General features: G+C 48.5%; 2 protein-coding genes across 2 annotated transcripts in view; one reads left to right on the plus strand and one right to left on the minus strand.

Moving 5' to 3' along the window:
* ANP32A (acidic nuclear phosphoprotein 32 family member A) overlaps positions 1–17,972 on the minus strand; it is a 37,171-nt gene extending 19,199 nt beyond the window's left edge. Inside the window, exon 1 of the mRNA XM_038766944.1 lies at positions 17,790–17,972. Coding sequence (XP_038622872.1) covers positions 17,790–17,843 — 54 coding nt within the window. The 5' untranslated portion in view covers positions 17,844–17,972. The remainder of the gene's footprint in view (positions 1–17,789) is intronic.
* Positions 17,973–18,190: 218 nt separating this feature from the next.
* Positions 18,191–21,757, plus strand: part of LOC119945771 (sperm equatorial segment protein 1-like) — a 68,755-nt gene continuing 65,188 nt past the window's right edge. Inside the window, exon 1 of the mRNA XM_038766943.1 lies at positions 18,191–18,269. The gene's annotated coding sequence lies outside the window, so the exon portion shown is untranslated. The remainder of the gene's footprint in view (positions 18,270–21,757) is intronic.

Consider the following 21,757-nt stretch of genomic DNA (forward strand, 5'->3'; position numbering starts at 1 on the left):
ATTTCCCGATACTGACAGTAGTGTCGTTTTGATGGTTTTTCTTCAGCGCTTTACTACATGCCAGGCAGGGAATGTGTCTGTTTATTGTTATATTGTACTCTTCCAAGTGCTTAGTACAGTGCTCTGCACACAGTAAGTGCTCAATAAATATGACAATGAATGAATAAATGCTGGGGTAGATAAGAGTTAATCAGGTTGGACAGAGTCTATGTCCCACATGGGGCTCACAGTCTTCCCCATTTTATAGATTAGGCTTACTGAGGCACAGAAAAGTGAAGTGACTTGCCCAAGAAAGGGAAAATGGAAAGGCGTTTTGAAGGGCATGGAATTTTCTAAGTGACCCTCTCGGCCCTGAGATCCCAGAGAGCAATTTTCCCTGTAGCCTAACTGAAGTGGGAAAGAAGCAGTAAATAACGAGTCAAAAATAATCAGTAATATTACTCCATCGCCCAATTTTTTTAAATGATATCCGTTACACACTTACTGAGGACGAGCCCTCTACTAAGCCCTGGGGTAGACACAGTCCCTGTCTCCCAGGAAGCTCACAGTCTAAGCGGGAGGGACAACTGGCATTTCATCCCATTTTGCAGATGAGGAAACTGAGGCCCAGAAAAATTAAGTGACTTGCTCAGGGAGGGTCACCCAGCAGATTTGCAGGTAGGAGGCCCTAGATGGGGATTTTTAAATTCAGGAAATCAGCTCTGCCCTTATGAGCTGGGGTCTACAAGTTTGTTGAATTGTCACGTGTTGCTGCGGACTCTGTTGTCCTCTCCACCCCATAACACAAAAAAGCCCTTTGTTGAGTAGGGACCATCTCTAAATGTTGCCGATTTGTACTTCCCAAGCACTTAGTACAGTCCTTTGCACACAGTAAGTGCTCAATAAATATGATTGAATGAATGAATGAATCTTAAGGTACCCACACTCTAACAGTGCAGAATATCCTCTATCCTCCTCACACAGCAAGTGCTCAATAAATAATAAAAATAATGATGGCATTTGCTAAGCACTTACTATGTGCAAAGCACTGTTCTAAGTGCTGGGGGGATACAAAGTGATCTGGTTGTCCCACGTGGGGCTCACAGTCTTAATCCCCTTTTTACAGATGAGGTAACTGAGGCTAAGAGAAGTTAAGTGACTTGCCCAAGGTCACACAGCAGACATGTGGTGGAGCCGGGATTAGAACCCATGACCTCTGACTCCCAAGCCCGTGCTCTTTCCACTGAGCCACGCTGCTTCCCACTGAAGCAATAAAATACCATTGAAGATGATCCTCTAGAGCATATGCTTGTAGGTAGGGATCGTGTCTACCACTTCTGTTGTATTGTGTACTCTCCCAAGTGCTTAGTACAGGGCTCTGCATACAGGAAGTGCTCAATAAATGCCATCGATCAATTCGGCCTGATGACGTCTAAATAACGGACGCATCTGTAAAACAAATGTCCGACTCCACGGTGGAGCTTTTGGTACGGCCTCTTTAACCATTCAATTGCAGGCAATTGCAAAGCAAGTCTGTGGTCTGAATATGACAGCAAAACTGTAATCAATTAATGAACTTTAAAATCCCTTCCTCTGGCACCCATGCTGCTAGAATGTTATTTCCCCGGCAAGTTGGTGATCTGTCCTTTCGAGAGGAATCTCTTCATGTTAATGTCTGTCTCACTCTCTAGACTGTAAGCTCGTTGTCGGCAGGGAATGTGTCCACTAATTCTCTTGTACTGCACTCTCCCAAGTGCTTAGTAATAATAGTAATGATGATGATGATGATGATGGCATTTGTTAAGCACTTACTACATGCAAAACACTGTTCTATGCACTGGGAAGGCTACAAGGTGATCAGGTTGTTTCACAGGGGGCTCACAGTCAATCTCCATTTTACAGATGAGGTAACAGGCACAGAGAAGTTAAGTGACTTGCCCAAAGTCACAAAGCTGACAATTGGCAGAGCTGGGATTTGAACACATGACCACTGACTCCAAAGCCTGTGCTCTTTCAACTGAGCCATGCTGCTTCTCTATAGTACACAGTGCTCTGCATGGTGTACCGGGTAGAGCATGGACCTGGGAGTCCCAGCTCCACTGTTTTCTGCTGCGTGACTCTGGGCAAGTTACTTTACTTCTCCGGGTCTCAGTGACCTCATCTGTAAAATGGGGATTGAGACTTTGAGCCCCATGTGGGACAGGGACGGTATCCAACCCGACTGGCTTGTATCCACCCTAGTGTTTAGTACGGTGCCTGGCACTGCTTAATGAATACCACCATTATTATAGTAATTATACATAATTACTATATAATATAGTAAAGTGACTTGCCCAAGGTCACACAGCAGACAAGTGGTGGAGATGGGGTTAGAACCCATGACCTTCTGACTCCCAGGCCCGTGCTCTATCTGCTACACCATGCTGGTATTTATTGAGCGCTATCTGTGTGCAGAGCACTGTACTACATGCTTGGGAGGACAATATAACAGAGTTGGCAGACATGTTCCCCACCCACAAGGAGCTCACAGTCTAGTGAGAGAGACAGGTATGCCTGGTAAATAGTAGGCACTTAAATACCAGGAGTCTGTGTACCTTCATGTGGGGCAGAGACCAAATGTCTGACCTGATTGCACTGCACTACCCTAGTGTTTAACAAATACCACATTTATTATTATTATGGCAGATGAAGAAACCGAGGCCCAGAGAGGTTAACTGGCTTGCTCAAGGTCACACAGCAGGCTGGTGAAGGATCTAAGACTATAACTCAAAGTCCCGTGACTCCTACATGTGCACTAGGCCCCTACTGCGTGAAAAATGACACCCTTACCAGCCAAATTAAAAGAGGCGGAGGGAAAAACAAACAAATAAAAAAAATGAACTCTGGATCAGGAGGAGGGCATCTGGATCACGTCCAGAGTTTACCACTCATTCGTTCTATAATTTTGGCCAAATTGCTTTTTCACACCGAGCCTCAGTTTCCCAGCCTGTAAAATGGGAGATAGGGACCCATTTCTATGCTTAAAACCACCGAAAATTCAAAAAGAAAACGTGTTCTTGAAAATGAGATGTGTTCTCATTTGTCCTACAGAGTGATGGTTTAGAAGATCTCTTCTTCAAAGACCATTTTCAAAGGTGTGAGATAACACTGCTTCTCCAGAGTTCTGGCCCTGTCAGATGGACAGCCAGGCAGAAGCAACCCCCAGGCCCTTGTTAGGGACAACAGGGCAACAGTATATCTATCAGTGGTATTTACTGGGCGCTTACTGTGTGCAGAGCACTGTACTGAGCACTTGGGAGAGGACAATACAGAAGAGTTGGTAGACTGGTGTTCTGCCCATGAGGAGTTTGCAGTCTAGGAGACAGGCGTTAAAATAAATTATGGATATGTACATCAGTGCTTTGGGACTGAATAAGGGGTGAATAAGGGGCACAAAGCCAAGTGCCTAGGCAAAGCAGAACAGAGAGGGATTAAGGCTTTTCGGGGGAGGACAAGCTGTTATTCATTCATTCAATCAATTGTATTTATTAAGCGTTTACTGTGTGCAAAGCACTGTACTAAGTACTTGGGAGAGTACAATATAACAACAGACACATTCCCACCCACATTGAGCTCACAGTCTAGAGGGGGAGACAGACAATATAAATAAATGGATAAACGAATAAATAAATTACAGATATACACACACACACACACATGTGCTGTGGGAATTGGAGGGAGGATGAATGAAGGAGCAAGTAAAAGTGACTCAGAAGGGAGTGGGAGAAGTGGAGAGCTTAGTCACGGAAGGCTTCTTGGAGGTGATGGGCCTTCAATAAGGCTTTGAGGTGTGTGTGTGGGGGGCAATTATCTGTCTGATATGTGGAGGGAGGGTGTTCCTGGCCAGAGGTAAGATGTGGGTGAGAGGTCAGTGGTGAGAAAGACAAGATTGAGGTTACCTGATAAAGGGCCCCTTCAGAGAAACCACCAACCTTCCTTTCAAGCTTCATGTGAAGCCTGTTGCCCCTGAATCTTTCACATCTTTTAATTTGTGTCTCCCCCTCCCACCCCTACCATTACATTGTAATATCCCTGAGAGCAGGGTTCAGTCTACTTTACTCTATCGTACTCCCACACCCAAAGTGCAGTGCTCTGCACATAGTAAATGCTCAAAAGATACCAATCCATCAGTGGTATTTACTGAGCGCCTACTGTGTGCAGAGCACTGTACTAAGCCCTTGGGAGAGTTCACTATGACAGAGTTATAATGGGGGGGAGGGAGAGAGAGAGAGAAGAAGAGAGAGTATATTTGTATATGTGTGGTAGGGGGAGGGAAGAAGCAGGCAGAAGGAAGAAAACCCGAGAGCACCAGAGATGAGAATTTTACCCCTAATAACCTAGTCAATTCCATCCAGCCTCCTCACCCCCACTGACCTTCACTTCTTGAATAAGGAGCAACTTCCAAAAAAAGCAGAGTGGCTTAGTGGCAAGAGCACGGGCTTGGGAGTTAGAGATTGTGGGTTCTAATCCCGGCTCTGCCACTTGTCTGCTGTGTGACCTTGGGCAAGTCACTTAACTTCTTTCTGCCTCGGTTACCTCATTTGTAAAATGGGTATTGAGTGTGAGCCTCATGTGGGACAGGGACTCTTTCCAACCTGATTACCTTGTATCTGCCCTAGTGCTTATAACAGTGTTTGGTACATAGTAAGTGCTTAACAAATACCATAATCAAGTTACAAAACCTAGGGGGACAGCCGAAGCCAGTGGAAGCGCATACTGGATAGGAGTTGACAGCTGGATCTCTTCCTCCTCCTCCTCCAGAGCCCGGGACCAACTTCAAGGTTCAGCCAAATGTCACCCAGTGAGGCCTATCATCATCACCATCACTAAGACTGTTTATTAATAGTAATAATAATACTGATGGTTTTTGTTGAGTGCTTACTATAAGCCAAACACTGTTCTAAGTGCTGGGGTAGATACAAGGTCATCAGGTTGTGCCACGTGGGGCTCAAGGTCTTAATCCCCATTTTACAGATGAGGTAACTGAGGCACAGAGAAGTTAAGCTACTTGCCCAAAGTCACACAGCTGACAAGTGGCAGAGCCGGAATTAGAACCCATGACCTCTGACTCCCAAGCCAGGGCTCTTTCCACTAAGCTACGCTGCTTCCCATATTGAGAGCTTACTGTGTGCAGAGCACTGTACTAAGCACTTGGGAGAGTACACTACAACAGAATTGGCAGACATGTTCCCTGCCTACAACAAGCTTAGAGAGAGAGAGAGTGAGTGAGAGAGAGAGAGAGAGAGAGAGAGAGAGAGAGAGAGAGAGAGTGTGTGTCTCTCTCTCTTGAAGTGGGCAATCCCACTTCAAGGTTGACTGACCGGATTCAGGGCCAATACCGGATCCTGGCTCTGCCACTTGTCTAATGTGTGACCTTGGGCAAGTCCCTTCATTTATCTGAGCCCGTTAACTCATCTGTAAAATGGGGATGAAGACTGTGAGCCCCATGTGGGACAGGGGCTGTGCCCAACCTACCTGGTATCTACCCCAGGACTTAAGACAGTGCCTGGAAAATTTTGTTATACAAACTGATCAGCTCGTATCTACCCCAGCGCTTAGTACAGTGCCTGGCACATAGCAAGTGCTTCACACCATAAAAAAAAAAGAATACCCAGCATTGAACATAGTCCCTGGCCTCTATACACAAAGAAATTCCACCACCCAGTTTGTGGGTAATCCAAAACCCTTTGTTTTATCTTTCTCTCCCTGCTGGTCACCTTTTGGTCATTTCTCTGGTCATTAGCACCTCTCTCAGAGGGTGGGAAGAAGAAACAAAAGGAGAGGAAGCAAAAATCTGTCACATCTGTTTTGTTTTATTTTTTTAAAACCCCTCTGGCTTGGAGAGAGGGAGATGAAACTATTTGCTAAAACCAACTGAGTGTTGTACTGGCACAGAAACTCAACTATCTTTCCTTTCCACCGGCTCTGCCATACACCACACACACACACACACACACACACACACACGCACACACACGCGCGCGCACACACACACACACACACAGCGTGCTCAGGGGAGGGGGGTGTCGGCTGGGGTGGCATAATCCAACATCACCAAGTCATCTGTGGAGGAACGCCCTCCCTTCTCATTTCAGACAGACACTTCCTCTCCCCACCTTCTAAGACTTACTGAAGGCACATCTCCTCCAAGAGGCCTTCCAGGTACTAACCCGACTTTCCTCTTCTCCGGCTCCTTTCTGTGTCAACCTTGCACTTGGATTTGCACTCTTTATTCATCCCACCCTCCGCCCCACTGCACTTATGTCCATAACCATAACTTATTTATTTATATTAACGTCTGTCTCCCTCTCTAGACTGTAAACTCACTGTGGGCAGGGAATGTGTCTGTTACGTTGTACTCTGCTAAGTGCTTAGTATAGTGCCCTGCACACAGTATGTGCTCAATAAATATGATCGATTGATTGGAGGGCTTGAAGGCGCCTACCCTCCCACACCTGGGGCCGTCCAGTCAATCAATCAATCAATACTATGATGATGATGATGGTATTTGTTAAGTGCTTACAATGTGTCCAGCACTGTTATATGCGCTGGGGTAGATCCAAGGTAATCAGGTTGGACAGAGTCCCTGACCCACATAGGGCTCACAGTCTTAATCCCCATATTACAGATGAGGGAACTGAGGCCCAGAAGCGAAGTGACTTGCCCAGGGTCACATGGCAGATAAGTGGCGGAGCCAGAATTAGAACCCAGGTCCTTCTCCCAGGCCCGGGCTCCATCCATTAGGCCACCAAGCGCCTACCAGGTGCAGAGCATTGTACTAAGCACTTGGGAGAGTACGATACAACAGAGTAGGCAGACCCGTTCCCTGCCCACAATGAGCTTGTAGTCTGGAGGGTGAGACAGACACTAAGAAAATGAATCATTTAATTTAAAGGCAGGTACATTCAGTGCTGTGGGGTTGAGGATAGTGCAAATATCTAATTCATTCATTCAATTGTACTTATTGAGCACTTACGGTGTGCAGAGCACTGTACTAAGCGCTTGCGAAGTACAAGTTGGCAACATATACAGATGGTCCCTACCCAACAGCTGGCTCACTGTCTAGAAGGGGGAGAAAGACAACAAAACAAAACATGTGGACAGGTGTCAAGTCACCAGAATAAACAGAAGTAAAGCTAGATGCACATCATTAACAAAATAGATAGAATAGTAAATATGTACAAGTAAAATAGAGTAATAAATCTGTACAAACATATATACAGGTGCTGTGGGGAGGGGAATGCTCAAAGGTCAGAGATTCAAGTGTAGTCCACTTGGGACAGGGGCATAATGTTAGCCAGGGGGCACCAAGACTGGTGCCACCCCCCAAATATCCTCCCCCCTGCCTCCCGCCCCCCAAATATCCATCTCAGGAAGGCAAGCATACAGAATATCGTACTGGAAAGAGCAGGGACCTGGGAGTCAAGAGGTCATGGGTTCTAATCCTAGCTCCATCATTTGTCTGATGTGTGACCTTGGGCATGTCACTCCACTTCTCTGTGCCTCAGTTACCTCATCTGTAAAATGGGGATTGAGACTGTGAGCCCGTGTTGGACAGGGACTGTGTCCAACCCTATTGCTTGTAACATGTCTGGCACATAGTAAATGCTTGTGTGTATATGTACATATCTATAATTCTATTTATTTATATTAATGCCTGTCTTACTTGTTCTGATGTTTATATGTAGCTCTAATTCTATTTATTTATACTAATGCTATTGATGCCTGTTCATTTGTTTTGATGTCTATCTCCCCTGCCTTTATACTGTGAGTCCACAGTGGGCAGGGACTGTCTCTGTTGCTGAATTGTACATTCCAAGCGCTTAGTACTGTGCTCTGCACACAGTTAGCACTTAATTAACATGACTGAATGAATGAATGTTTAACGAGTACCACAGTTATTAGTACCATTATTATTAGGGTCTATAAACTAGCAGAGTGGATAAACAGGGAGCCCCCGCCCCACACATTCCAGATGTCAGTCTCGGGAATGCAAACAAGGGCTTCAGGGTCTATAACCTAGCAGAGTGGATGAAGAATAATAATAATTATGGTATTTGTTAAGCGCTTACTATGTGCCAGGCACTGTACTAAGCGCTGGGGAGGAGACAAGCAAATCGGTTTGGACACATTCCCTGTCCCACATGGGGCTCACAGTCTCAATGTACACTTTACAGCTGTAGTAACTTGGGCCCGGAGAAGTGAAGTGACTTGTCCAAGGTCAGGGCAATGGGGAGACCTCCCCCATCTGTACTACTAATTGGGGTGCAAACCTCCAAACCCAATGGGATCAGCTCAATCTAGTGAACAGACTATCAAACTGCAAGTGGGTCGATCTGCATTCTAGCCACTGGCCCTCGGTTTTTCTAACTGTAAAATGGGGATAATGATGCTTGCCCACACTTGCTCCAGAGGAAGGTGGAGGCCAAGGTACCTCACACCATAACGTAAGCTCTCGAGAGGTAATGTGCAAGGTAAACCAAGGTGTTATGCTACAATTAGGATGGCATGGTCCATCTCTGAAAATCTTTCCTTCGATACACCTGTGAGAGCGCAGGTTACATTCTCATCCCTCTGTCCCTTTAAAAAAACTGGATGGGAGAGATGTAAAACCAGGAAAGGGAGACTAAGAAGGAGGCAAAGCCTGTTTTCCTTTGCCATTTCAGTAAGGGATTATCGGCGGCCTTAAAGGTTTTTATTTTACTTTGATGTCGTTTATGTGGATTCAAAATCTGGGATTACAAGATTTAAAACTCAAAACCAGCTGCACATTAATACATACTCTTTCAAAGGAGAATTGTTACATATTATGAAAACCGGTAGGAAATGAACTCTGAGAAGTTGATTGTGTCCACAAATGTTTGGGTTTTTTTTCTTTTGCTTACAGAGGCTGATTACCCAATCCCTTGGCTTCTCCCCCTCACCACTCCCGTCCCCCTACCCAGGGCTTTTTTTTAAAAAGATATTTGTTAAGTGCTTACTATGTATGAGGCACTGTACTAAGCACTGGAGTAGCTACAAGTTACTCAGGTTGGACACAGTCCATATTCCATATGGGGCTCAGTCTTAATCCCCACTTTACAGATGAGGTAAACAGACCCAGAGAAGTGAAGTACTGTGCCCAGGGTCACACAGCAGACAGGTGGCGGAGTCAGGATTAGAACCCAGGTCCTTCTGCCTTCCAGGCCCCTGTTCTATCCTTAATTAAACCACACTGCTTCTCCTCTAGCAGTTATACTATGAATCGGCCCCCTCCTCAGAAAGTGGGCAACGGAAATGAAACGCAAACCTGCCCATTTTGCAACTTGTTCACAGAATCATTATTAAAATTATGGTATCTATTATGAGTTTATTATGTATCAAGCACTGTACTAAGTGCTGGAGTAGATAAGAGTTAATAAGGTCATACACAGTACCTCCCATTTCTTTAAGAGCCTTTGGCTTGTTTGTTTCCTTGGAGAAAGGAAAAAAAATAATGGTATTTGTTAAGTGCTTACTATGTGCCAAGCACTATTCTAAACGCTACTCCAACTCCAGAAAAAGGGGACTCTCTGGACAAGTCCTCTCTGACCTTTCCCTCGGGGTTATAGCTGGGTCTCAGGAATCAGCCAATTCTCCATAGTAATGAGGGGTGGGGGAGGCAAGAAAGAAATCACTGAGAACCAGATGGTCTAGTAAAAAGGGCACAGTCTTGGGAGTCAGAGGACCTGGGTTCTAATCATGACTCTGCCAGTTGCTTGCTGCGTGATCCTGGACAAGTCATTTCTTGGTGCCTGAAAAATGGGGAAATGGGGAGTCAAAACCTCTTATCCTTCCTGCTTAGACTGTGAGCTCCATACGGGACATGGATTGTGTCCAACCTGATACCTTGTATCTACCCCAGTGCTTAGTACAGTGCCTGCTACATAGTAAATGCTTAACAAATGCCTTAAAAAAAGAGCAGTATCAGTACGGAAATAATAATGATGGTATTTGTTAAGCGCTTACTATGTGCAAAGCACTGGTCTAAGCGCTGGGGGGATACAAGGTAATCGGGTTGTCCCACGTGGGGCTCACAGTCTTAATCCCCATTTTACAGAAGGGAAATTCATTCAATCGTATTTATTAAGCGCTTACTATGTGCAGAGCACTGTATTAAGCGCTTGGGAAGTACAAGTTGGCAACATATAGAGACGGTCCCTGCCCAACAACAGGTTCAGTCTAGAAGGGGGAGACAGACAACAAAACAAAAGACGTGGACAGGTGTCAAGTCGTTGGAACAAATAGGAAAAGCTAAATGCACATCATTAACAAAAATAGAATAGTAAATCTGTACAAGTAAAATAGAGTAATAAATCTGTACAAATCTGTATACAGGTGCTGTGAAATGGCCTTCCCCCATCTGCATTTCCTTGTAAAATCAAAGACCTCTTGCATTGGTAGGAGCCTTGAGGATTTTTATCCAAACCCTGGCCTTCAGATAGGGCTTGAACTAGGCTAGCAGAGAGGTGACTAATAATAATATTTGTTAAGTGCTAATTTTATGCCAAGCACTGTACGGAGCTCCTAGGTAGACTGAAGATCAGGATGGAGCAATTTCCTGTTCCCTGTCTATGTAAGAAGAACAGGTACTGATTCCATTTTTATAGATGAGGGAAGGAAAGCTTAGAGAAGTTAACTGACTTGTCCAAGGTCACACCGCAGGCAAGTGGTGGAGCCAGGATTAGAATCCAGGTGGTCTGACTCCCAGGCTTGTGTTGATTTTAAGGAATTCTCAAAAGCGGTCCTACTACCTTTCTCAACCTGCTTATCTTGTCTCCACCCCAGCACTTAGCACACAGTAAGTCCTTACCAAATGCATTTAAATAAAACACCGTGCTAAGTACCCTACTGAGAGCTCAGTCTTAATCCCCATTTTACTATTGAGGTAACTGAGGCCCAGAAATTAGGTGACTTTCCCAAGGTCACAGAGCAGCCAAGTGGTGGAGCAGCATTAGAATCCAGATCCTCTGACTCTCAGGCCTGTGCTCTATCCACTAGGCCACACCGCTTCTCTATGCACTTGGCATGCAACAATCGCTTTAACAAGTACAATTATTACTCTTATTACCAAAATCCTCCACCTCTCACACGATTCAAGCAAATCGGTTTGGACACAGTCCCTGTCCCACATGGGGCTCACAGCCTTAATCCCCATTCTACAGATGAGGCCCAGAGAAGCAAAGTGACTTGCCTAAGGTCACACAGCAAACAAGTGTCCTCTGACTTCCAGGCCCGTGCCCTCTCCAACTAAGCTCGTCGTGGGCCAGGAACGTGTGCATTTATTGTTGTACTGTACTCTTCCAAGCACTTAGTACACTGCTCTGCACACAGTAAGCACTCAATTAATATGACTGAATGGACGAACTAGGTCACACTGCTACTCTGGTCTCATGCTGCCACTGCTCAGTATCATTGCATTGCAGTGGACACAAGCAAACTGCCGTTTCGTTTTTCTCCCGATCCACACAAACTATAGAGAAATAGAAGAGGCGCTACCTAAAGCATCGGCCGCTGCCTGATCGGGTTTGTTACTGCGACCTTCGGGTGGCTTTGACTTTCAAGATGGAAAAGCCCGCATGGATCAGCATCTTAACCTAATAAGTCACCCTGCTCTTGGAGGTGTGACCCCACCTTGGCCAATACAGAGGGTGTTCTCTGCTCCGGCGGTATTCCCGGGGGCGGGGCCGCAGGTGCGTTCCTCGGGGGGCCGCGTTATAGAGGGACAGATGGGGGGTTGAGGCGGGGCGCATTATAGCCGGGGGAGGGAGCGCTCAGGGGAAGCGCTACATCCCCCTTTTAGACTGTGAGCCCACTGTTGGGTAGGGACTGTCTCTATATGTTGCCTGTTTGTAATTCCCAAGCGCTTAGTACAGTGCTGTGCACATAGTAAGCGCTCAATAAATACGATTGATGATGATGCTCCAGTAAACCAGGCTCCAACTTGTTACCCTTTGAAACCTAGACTGTCACTCTTTTTTTTTTTAATGGTATTTGTTAATCTCTAGGTGCCAGCCAGTGTATCAAGCGCTGGGGTGATGATAATAATAATAATTACGGTACTTGTTAAGCACTTACTCTGTGCCAAGCACTGAAGTAGGTGTACATTAACCAGGTTGGACACAGTCCCAGGCTCACATTGGGCTCACACTCTTAATCCCCATTTTTTTTACAGATGAGGTAACTGAGGCTTCTATGAGCCCGCTGTGGGCAGGGATTGTCTCTATTTGTTGCTGAATTGTATTTTCCAAGTACTTAGTACAGTGTTCTGCACACAGCAAGCACATAATAATAATAATAATAATGGAATTTATTAAACACTTACTATGTGCAAAGCACTGTTCTAAGCGCTGGAGAGGTTACACGGTGATCAGGTTGTCCCACGGGGGGCTCACAGTCTTCATCCCCATTTTACAGATGAGGTAACTGAGGCACAAAGTGACTTGCCCGAAGTCACACAGCTGACAAGTGGCACTTGGGATTTGAACCCATGACCTCTGACTCCAAAGCCTGGGCTCTTTCCACTGAGCCACGCTGCTTCCCAATTAATAGATACAATTGAATGAATAAATGAGGCCCAGAAGTGAAGTGCCTTGCCCAGGGTCACACGGCAGACACGTGGTAGAGCCCGGATTAGAACTCAGAATGGCCTTCTTACTCCCAGGCCCGTGCTCTATCTACTACGCCACACTGCTTCTCTAGGTTGGACACCGTCCCTGTCCCGCCTGGGGTTCAGTCTTCATCCTCAGTTTACAGATCAGGGACCTGAGGCCCAGAGAAATTCAGTGAGTCACCCCAGGTCACCCAGTAGACAGGTGGTAGAGCTGGGATTAGAACCCAGGTCCAGCTGACTCCCAGGCTCGGGCTCGATCCACTAGGCCTTGCTGCTTCTCCAGATTATCCCCTCTCCACTCCTGGCCTAGTGGAAAGAGTACAGGCGTGGGAATCAGAAGACCTTTTCTTCTAACCCCTGCTCCACCTGCTGTCTACTGTGTGACCTTGGGCAAGCCACTTCACTTCTCTGGGCCGCAATTACCTCATCTGTAAAATATGGATTAAATCCTACTCCCTCCTATTTAGTGTGGGATGGGGACTTTGTCCAACCTGACTATCTTGTCTCCACCCCAGCACTTGGCACATACTGAGTGCTTAACAAATACTTTTAAATCAAACTCTATGCTAAAGACTACTCTACTGTACTAAGGGCTCAGTCTGAATCCCCATTTTACAGATGAGGTAACTGAGGCCCAGAAATTAAGTGACTTGCCCAAGGTCACCCAGCAGCCAAGTGATGGAACAGGAATTAGAATGCAGGTCCTCTGACTCCTAGGCCTGTGCTCCCTCCACCAGGCCATGATGCTTCATTATGTGCTTGGCATACAATAATCACTCAGCGATTATTACTATTACCAAAACCCTCCACCACTCACACGACTTTATTAATGGTAATAATAATGATGGTACTTGTTAAGCACTTACTATGTGCAAAGCACTGTTCTAAGCACTGGGGAGTTATGAGGTGATCAGGTTGTCCCCACGGGGTGCTCACAGTTTTAATCCCCATTTTATAGATGAGGTAACTGAGGCACAGAAGTTAAGTGACTTGCCCAAAGTCACACAGCTGACAGTTGGAGGAGTTAGGATTTGAACCCATGACCTGACTCCAAAGCCCGTGCTCTTTCCACTGAGCCACACACACACCTATCTCCAAGAGAGGAGCTGCTTTATGTGGGGAACACTTTATTTACACAACCAAATGCTGGGAACCCCAAACATTTCGGACACTTGGATTTTTGATGACCCGAGCCTGGGAATCCAGAAATTCTTTGCCCCCAGACAACGCTGACGTTTGAAAAAGTGACAGAAAAATGTTTGCCTTGTACCCTAGGCGGGAGGAAACCTCGATCGTGATAGGGTGATTTGGTCTAAAGCTCTTGACCCTTCAATTCTGAGAATACCGACCGCCCCAAAGGGACAGAAAAAATGGGTAAGAGGCGGTGGCTCTGTCTTAAAACGCAGAGGCGTTCTGCTAATTCATTCATTCATTCATTCAACCAATCGTATTTATTGGGGGTTTGAGGTGTGCGAGGCACTGTACTAAGCGCTTGGGGGAGGTCAATAGGACAGTTTCCCTGCCCACAATGAGCTCACAGTCTAGAGGGACGCAGGTTTTAATATAAATAAATTGTAGATTGATATAGATACATACGTATGGTATATATACACACAAATCCATGACAAGCTGACAGAATGCCCACCCCAAGTAAGGCACATTCTCTCCCTCTGGAAGCGGCCGCGGGCATCTTAGAGGCCACCCAAAAAGTCGGGGGCATTGGGAGAAACACCTTTTTTCTGTTTTTTTTTAAACCCTTTTTAAAAACAAAAATCTCCCTCCCGATCGTTTCGGCGGAAGTGTTTCTCTTTAAACCCAATCACGAGAAAAAGACCTTTCTTCAAAAAAGAAAACAAGAACCCAGATCGTTGAAAGTGTGTTTTCTTTTTCCATTAGACTACGAGAAAAACATCTTTCTTTAAAAAAAACAGAGTGGGGGGGCCAGAACGTTTCGGCGAAAGTGTTGTTTTTTTAAAAAAAAAAAGGGAGATGGTTTCGGCCGAAGTGTGTTTTCTTTTTAAAGTGGAGTGGGTTTTCAAAGGGTCGGGGGGGTCTGAGGGGCAGGGCGGAGGCCGGGGCCGGTTCCAAGTGGGGCGCGGAAGGCGGGAAACGCCAACCTGCCATTTAAAGGTCCGGGCACCGCCCCGTCCCCTCCCCTCTCCTTTCCTCTCCCACCGGGAAAAGGGTCGGGGGGCGGCGGCGGCGGGTTTGGCAATGGCGGCAGCTTTTCACGTCCGTCCGTCCGTCCTTCCATCCCGCCCCCGCCCTGGGCTCTCGGCCTCCGGTGGGGGGACGGTCCCCTCAGGGTGTGTGTGTGTGTCCCCGCCCCCTCCCCCTTCCCGGTGACAACGGCCACACTGACAAAATGGCAGCTCCAACCTCCGCCGTTCCCCGGGTCCACACGCACACGCAGGCACCCACACCCGGTACACACACACGTACACACACACACACACACACACACACACTCTCTCTCTCTCTCTCTCCCCCTCCCCCCCCCCGTGGGCCCCCAGGAGAAAGGCGGGTTTTCCGGGGTCTTCGTCGAAGGGGGAGAAAAGGCAGGGCGGGGCAGGCGGACGGGCGGAGCCTTCTCCCTCCCCTGGCGGGACCCCCGGCCTGCTTGGGCCGCCCGCCCTTCGCCCTTCGCCCGGGCCGGACCGGGGTCGGGGCCTGGGGGAGCAGCCCACCGAAAAAATGGCTGCTGGGCCTTGCTCGGCTTCCCGGCGCCGGGGACCGAGGGGACACAAGGGGCAGGAGGTGAGTAGCCCAGTCCAGCTCAGCCCTGCCCAGCCCAGCGCTGCCGGGGAGGGACCGGCCCGGCCTGCAACCGCGATCCCCTCCCCCCCGGCAGCCCCCTCCCTATTTTCCCCCCACTCATTGTCCCTTATTCCCCAGGTCCCGGCGCCCCCTCCCCTCCAAACGGGACGAACCCTCCGACCCCGCGGGTGGGGAGGCGCCGGGGGCTCGGCGGCCGGCCTTATGGAAGGAGGGAAGGGGGCGGGCGGGAGAAACCCCCACCAACCAACCAACCGCCCCCCTCTCAACCCCTCCCGCCCTCCCTTTGTCCGCCCCCCGCCTTGAGCCCCCTCCCCAGCACGCAGACCCCCGGCTTTTAAGTAAAGTTGGAATGGGGGGGGGGGTTCCACCGAAAGGCCTGGCCCGCTGCCAGCCACGGAAGGGACGGGAAGGGACCCAGGGAGGAGGGCTCCTCCCAGCTCAGAATAATTCTTCCTCCTCCTCCTGCCCACTCCCACCCTCACCCGGAGCCAACACCAACCGCCCCCCGACCATTTGGGGAGGGCGGGGGGACCCAGGAAGGTCCAAGCGGGGCGCCCCTCCAACCCGGGGCCCGGCCCATGACATCATGGAACACACCGCCCAACTGCCGGAAGAACCTAACACACGCCAAGCACAGTGTTTGGCACAGAGGAAGCGCTTAACAATTACCATCATGATTGTTATTTAAAAAAAACAACCCAACAAAACAGTCACAAACCCACACAACTGCGCTATTACGAGAGAAGGTGTACAAGACATCCTGGTTTCCAAAGTCCAGCCAGGGTTGGAGGGGAGAGGATCTCCCAAGAGGAGTGGACGAGGTGGAGGAGAAGATGTGGTTGTGTGTTTGTGTATAAGGGGTGGAGGGGGGAGTAGAAAAGGGCGGCTGTACCGTCCACAAACTTCTCAACACGCCCTGCTTCAAAACGACACCCAGGAGAGAGCACCTCCAATCAGTGGTATTTACTCAGCGCTTCCTGGGTTTAGAACACTGTACTAAGCGCCTGGGGGAGTCCAATTAGGGGTTCATGGACACGTTCGCTGCCCAACAACCTTACAGTCCGGGGGGGGGGGAGGAGTCTACTAACTGCATACCCCCCCACCCCAAATAAATGCCCATCCCGGCGTTTAAAAGAGCACCATTGCCCCCCCTCACCTTCCCCTCTCCTTGAGCGCGTGTTTGTGTGCCATTCTGTTAAGTTTTCTCTCCCGGGGTCACGGCCGCGGCCCAATCCATAAAAGCCAGGCCGAGGAAGGGAAGAAGGGAAGGGAGGAAGGGAGAAAGGAAGCAGTGATCACCCCCGATGATCAATGTTTTGTCTGGGGTCCGCATGATTTTGGACATCGCCACCCTGGCCGCCCGCCTGGTTGCCCGGCCGGCCACCGACTATTTTCGTCCTACCAAAGTTTCTTGTTGTCGCCCCTTCGGCCGCACGTTGAACGGCGAAGGCCCACGATCCGGCCCGGAGGAGACGAGGAGGTGTTCAAAGGGTAGGAGGGATGGGGTGGACGACACCCCCAACACCCTCACCTCGATTGGGGGGGGGGGGGGGGCTAGGAAGGGAAATGTGGGGGGAAGCGCCTTTTGCTTTTCTGAGTCTCGGAACCTCGCTTGGGTGTGGAGGGCAGAAATGGTCCTTACAGATGAAAACCCCATTTTTCTCCTACTTAAAAAGACACCCTGGTGAGCGAAGAGGGGGCAGAGGAGGGGAAAGAGAGGAGGAGGAGGAGGAAGGAGAGAGAGGGAGAGAAAGGGCGCGTTCATGAGCACTACAAAGTTACAAATATGGCTCCCCCGTCTGTTGCCTGATCACTGCAAAGAAACGAAGACGCACTTTAAACTCAAACCCTTCCCAACTCGGCTGCATCCTCTCTCCTCCCACCTTCTCTTCCCCGGGGGGTTCCTAACCCATATATCAGGAACTCAACCGGATTCGCTGAGCACAAAACTTATTGTATGTTGGGGGGGGGCGGATTTTTTTTGTTGTTGCTGTTGATAAATTCAGCAGGCAGCTCTCCCCCGGCTTATCCCCAGCTAGGCAGTCCCCGGAGCAAAAGCTGGATCGGTGTTATTTATTTATTTTTTTTGGTTCTCCCAGGCCCTAACGCGTGCTTCCAATGGGGTGTACACACACATAGATATACACACTTATGTATATATATGTGAATACACACAGGTAGTCACATATCAAGGGCAGCAGCAGTGAGAGCATTCATGGCCACTGGAGACCTCCCCACCTTGCAAATAATCCGTAGCTGGCCTCCTTCACACCTCCCAACCCCTTCCCCCCAAAAGAAAAATCTTCCACAATCCCCCCACTAAAAGTGGAAGATTTTTTTTTTTTTTTGGCCAAATACTCACATCAGAGGGCGTCCTGTTCCGCAGCTCTAAATGAATCCGTCTCTTCATTTCCATGTCTCGCTTCCTCCTCGCCGAAGTGCTCCCGCTAGGCCTCGACTCAATGGCTCAGCCCCCGACCCCGCGGCAGCGCGTCTCAGGACTTTGAAGGCGCAACCAGGTCGGCTCGGCTGTGGAGCCCCCAGCTCCCGCGGCGCACACTACCCTGCTGGGTGCGGAGGCGGGTCCCGGCCCCCGGCCCCGCGCCCGAGCGGCGGGGGCGCCGGCCAATGGGCGTGCCGCGCCGCCGGGCGGGGCCCAATGGGAGCGCGGGCGGGGCGGGGCCGGGGCCCTAGCGGTCCCCTTATATTCCGCGGAGGCCGCGGAGCCGTAGAGGGGGTGCTGGGGGACGGCGCCTACTGAGTGTTACACGTTCGCCCGCCCGTCTGTCCGCCATGACTGGCCGCCGCCACCACGGCGGTATTCCCGGGGGCGGGGCCGCAGGTGCGTTCCTCGGGGGGCCGCGTTATAGAGGGACGGACGGGGGTTGAGGCGGGGCGCATTATAGCCGGGGGAGGGAGCGCTCAGGGGAAGCGGTACATCCCCCTTTTAGACTGTGAGCCCACTGTTGGGTAGGGACTGTCTCTATATGTTGCCTGTTTGTACTTCCCAAGCGCTTAGTACAGTGCTGTGCACATAGTAAGCGCTCAATAAATACGATTGATGATGACTCCCCCTCGCCCCCCTCTCCATCCCCCCATCTTACCTCCTTCCCTTCCCCACAGCACCTGTATATATGTATATATGTTTGTACATATTTATTACTCTATTTTACTTGTACATATCTATCCTATTTATTTTGTTAGTATGTTTGGTCTTGTTCTCTGTCTCCTCCTTTTAGACTGTGAGCCCACTGTTGGGTAGGGACTGTCTCTGTATGTTGCCAATTTGTACTTCCCAAGCGCTTAGTACAGTGCTCTGCACATAGTAAGCGCTCAATAAATACGATTGATGATGTTGCCAGTTTGCACTTCCCAAGCGCTTAGTACAGTGTTCTGCACATAGTAAGCGCTCAATAAATACGATTGATGATGACTCCCCCTCGTCCCCCTCTCCATCCCCCCCATCTTACCTCCTTCCCTTCCCCACAGCACCTGTATATATGTATATATGCTTGTACATATTTATTACTCTATTTTACTTGTACATATCTATTCTATTTATTTTATTTTGTTAGTATGTTTGGTTTTGTTCTCCGTCTCCCCCTTTTAGACTATGAGTCCACTGTTGGGTAGGGACTGTCTCTATATGTTGCCAATTTGTACTTCCCAAGCGCTTAGTACAGTGCTCTGCACATAGTAAGCGCTCAATAAATACGATTGATGATGATGATGATGATGATGATGATGAGGGGCAGTAATAATCATGGCATTTGTTAAGCGCTTACTATGTGCAAATCACCCTTCCAAGCGCTGGAAAAGTGAAGTGACTCGCCCCAAATCACCTAACTGACAGTTGGCGGAGGCGGGACCTGTATATATATGTTATATATATTTGTACGTATTTATTACTCTATTTTATTTGTACATATTTATTCTATTTATTTTATTTTGTCAATATGTTTGTTGTCTGTCACCCCCTTCTAGACTGTGAGCCCGCTGTTGGTCTCTATATGTTGCCAGCTTGTACTTCCCAAGCGCTTAGTACAGTGCTGTGCACACAGTAAGCGCTAAATAAAGACGATTGAATGAATGATTTGAACCCATGACCTCAGACTCCAAAGCCCGGGCTCTTTCCACTGAGCCGCTCTTTCCACTGAGCCACGCTACTTCTCCATTAGCGCTCTCTCTCCCTCCCTCCCTTCCTCCCCCTTCTCTTTCCAGGGCTGCGCAGACGGGGTCCGCGCTATAAGAGGGGTGCGGCCCGGAGGAGCCCGCGTTACACCGAGGTGGGGCCGGATGGTCCCCACTTCTTTTTTTTGGGGGGGGGGGGGGACTTTCTCGCCCCTTCCCCTATTTTAATGTCTGTCATCTTATATGTATATATGTTTATACATATTTATTACTCTACTTATTTAGTTTACTTGTATATATTTATTCTGTTTTATTTTGTTAATATGTTTTGTTGTCTGTCTCCCTCTTCTAGACTGTGAGCCCGCTGTTGGGTAGGGACCGTCTCTATATGTTGCCAACTTGTACTCCCCAAGCGCGTAGTACAGTGTTCTGCACACAGCAAGCACTCAATAAATACGATTGAATGAATGAATGAATGCAAGGTCGTTGTGGGCAGGGAACTTGGCTACCAACTCTGGTCTAGACTATGAGCCCGTTGTTGGGTAGGGGCCGTCTCTATATGTTGCCAACTTGTACTTCCCAAGCGCTTAATACAGTGCTCTGCACACAGTAACTGCTAAGTAAATACGATTGAATGAATTGGACTCTCCCAGGCGCTTAGTACAGTGCTCTACACACAAGCGCTCAATCAGTACAGTGGATTGATTTCCCCCGCCCTGTGCCTTTTGCCCATACTCTCCCAAGCGCTTAGTGCAGTGGTCTGCACACAGTAAGCACCCAGAAAATGAGTTGATCTCCTCCCCAGCCCCTTGCCTTTTCCCTAAACTCTCCCAAGTGCTTAGTACAGTGCTCTGCACAGAGTAGGTGCTCAATAAATACCATGGATTGATCTCCTCAGCCCCTTGCCTTTTCCTCATACTCTCCCAAGCGCTTAGTACAGTGCTCTGCACACAGTAAGCTATCAGTAATCCCATGATTTGATTTCTTCCCCAGCCCCTTGCCTTTTCCCCATCTTATCCCTTCCACTTCCAAAATGAAGAACTCTGCTCCCCTTCGTTTAGCCTCACTCTTATCCCAACAGGAGGAATTGAAGGTGCATTCTTCCTCCATCACCATCCCCCGATTTCCCCAGGCAGAGGAATCTCTTGTGTGTGTGTTTGTGTGTGTGGTGTGTGTGTGTGTCCGCCCCACACCCACTTTCCCTTGCAGATTTTAAGAACCTCCTGCCACATCTTCCTTCCGTGACCGGTGACCCATCTCCGCGGCAGTTGGGAATGTGTCAATCACGTCCTTTCCCCACCCTGTGCCTCCACAGCTACTCTGGTTCTACAGTGGAGTTTTCCATTCGTTGGTAAATGTGATTAGGTACCTTATTGGCAAGAACTGCATTGGTCAATCAATCAGTGGTATTTATCAATACCACTATCAATGTCTACTTGTTTTGTTGTCTGTCTCCCCCTTCTAGACTGTGAGCCCGTTGCTGGGTAGGTACTGTCTCTGTTGCCAAATTGTACTTTCCAAACGCTTAGTACAGTGCTCTGCACACAGTAAGCACTCAATAAATACGATTGAATGAATGAATGTATCAAGAGCTTACTGTGGACAGGGAACGTGGTCTTCCAACTCCGGTTGTATTGTACATTCAATAAATACCTTGGATTGGGAGAGTTCAGTACATTATCCCCGAAGGGTTTTTTTAAATGGTATTTATTAATAATAATCATTACGGTATTTGTTATAAGTGCTTATTCCGTTCCAGGAACTGTACTAAGCGCTGGGGTAGCTACAAGCTGTATGTTGAACACAGTCCTTGTCCCACATGAGTCTCACAGTCTTAATCCTCATTTCACAGATGGGGTAACTGAGGTACAGAGAAGTGAAGTGTCTTGCCCAAGGTCACACAGCAAACAAGTGGCGGAGCTGGGATTAGAATCCCAGACCCCGGCTCTACCCATTAGACCACACTGCTTCCGTCCACAATCCCATCAGGGCCAGTCATAGAAGAGGAGACCTCCCCCCCACTCCCACCCCTGCAAAAGCAATACCTCATAACTGCCCTTTTGATACTTTTAAATAGCTGGATGTGCAGACAAGTTAGTATCAACCACTCTACCCACAGCAAATTGAGGTTGGTCTGGTTTCCCATATTCTTTCTGTCCTGCTAGTTCCATGTCGAAAGAAGCATTAACAAGCTAAACA

This window comes from Tachyglossus aculeatus, chromosome 26 (assembly GCF_015852505.1).
Source record: "Tachyglossus aculeatus isolate mTacAcu1 chromosome 26, mTacAcu1.pri, whole genome shotgun sequence".
NCBI classification, from domain to species: domain Eukaryota; kingdom Metazoa; phylum Chordata; class Mammalia; order Monotremata; family Tachyglossidae; genus Tachyglossus; species Tachyglossus aculeatus.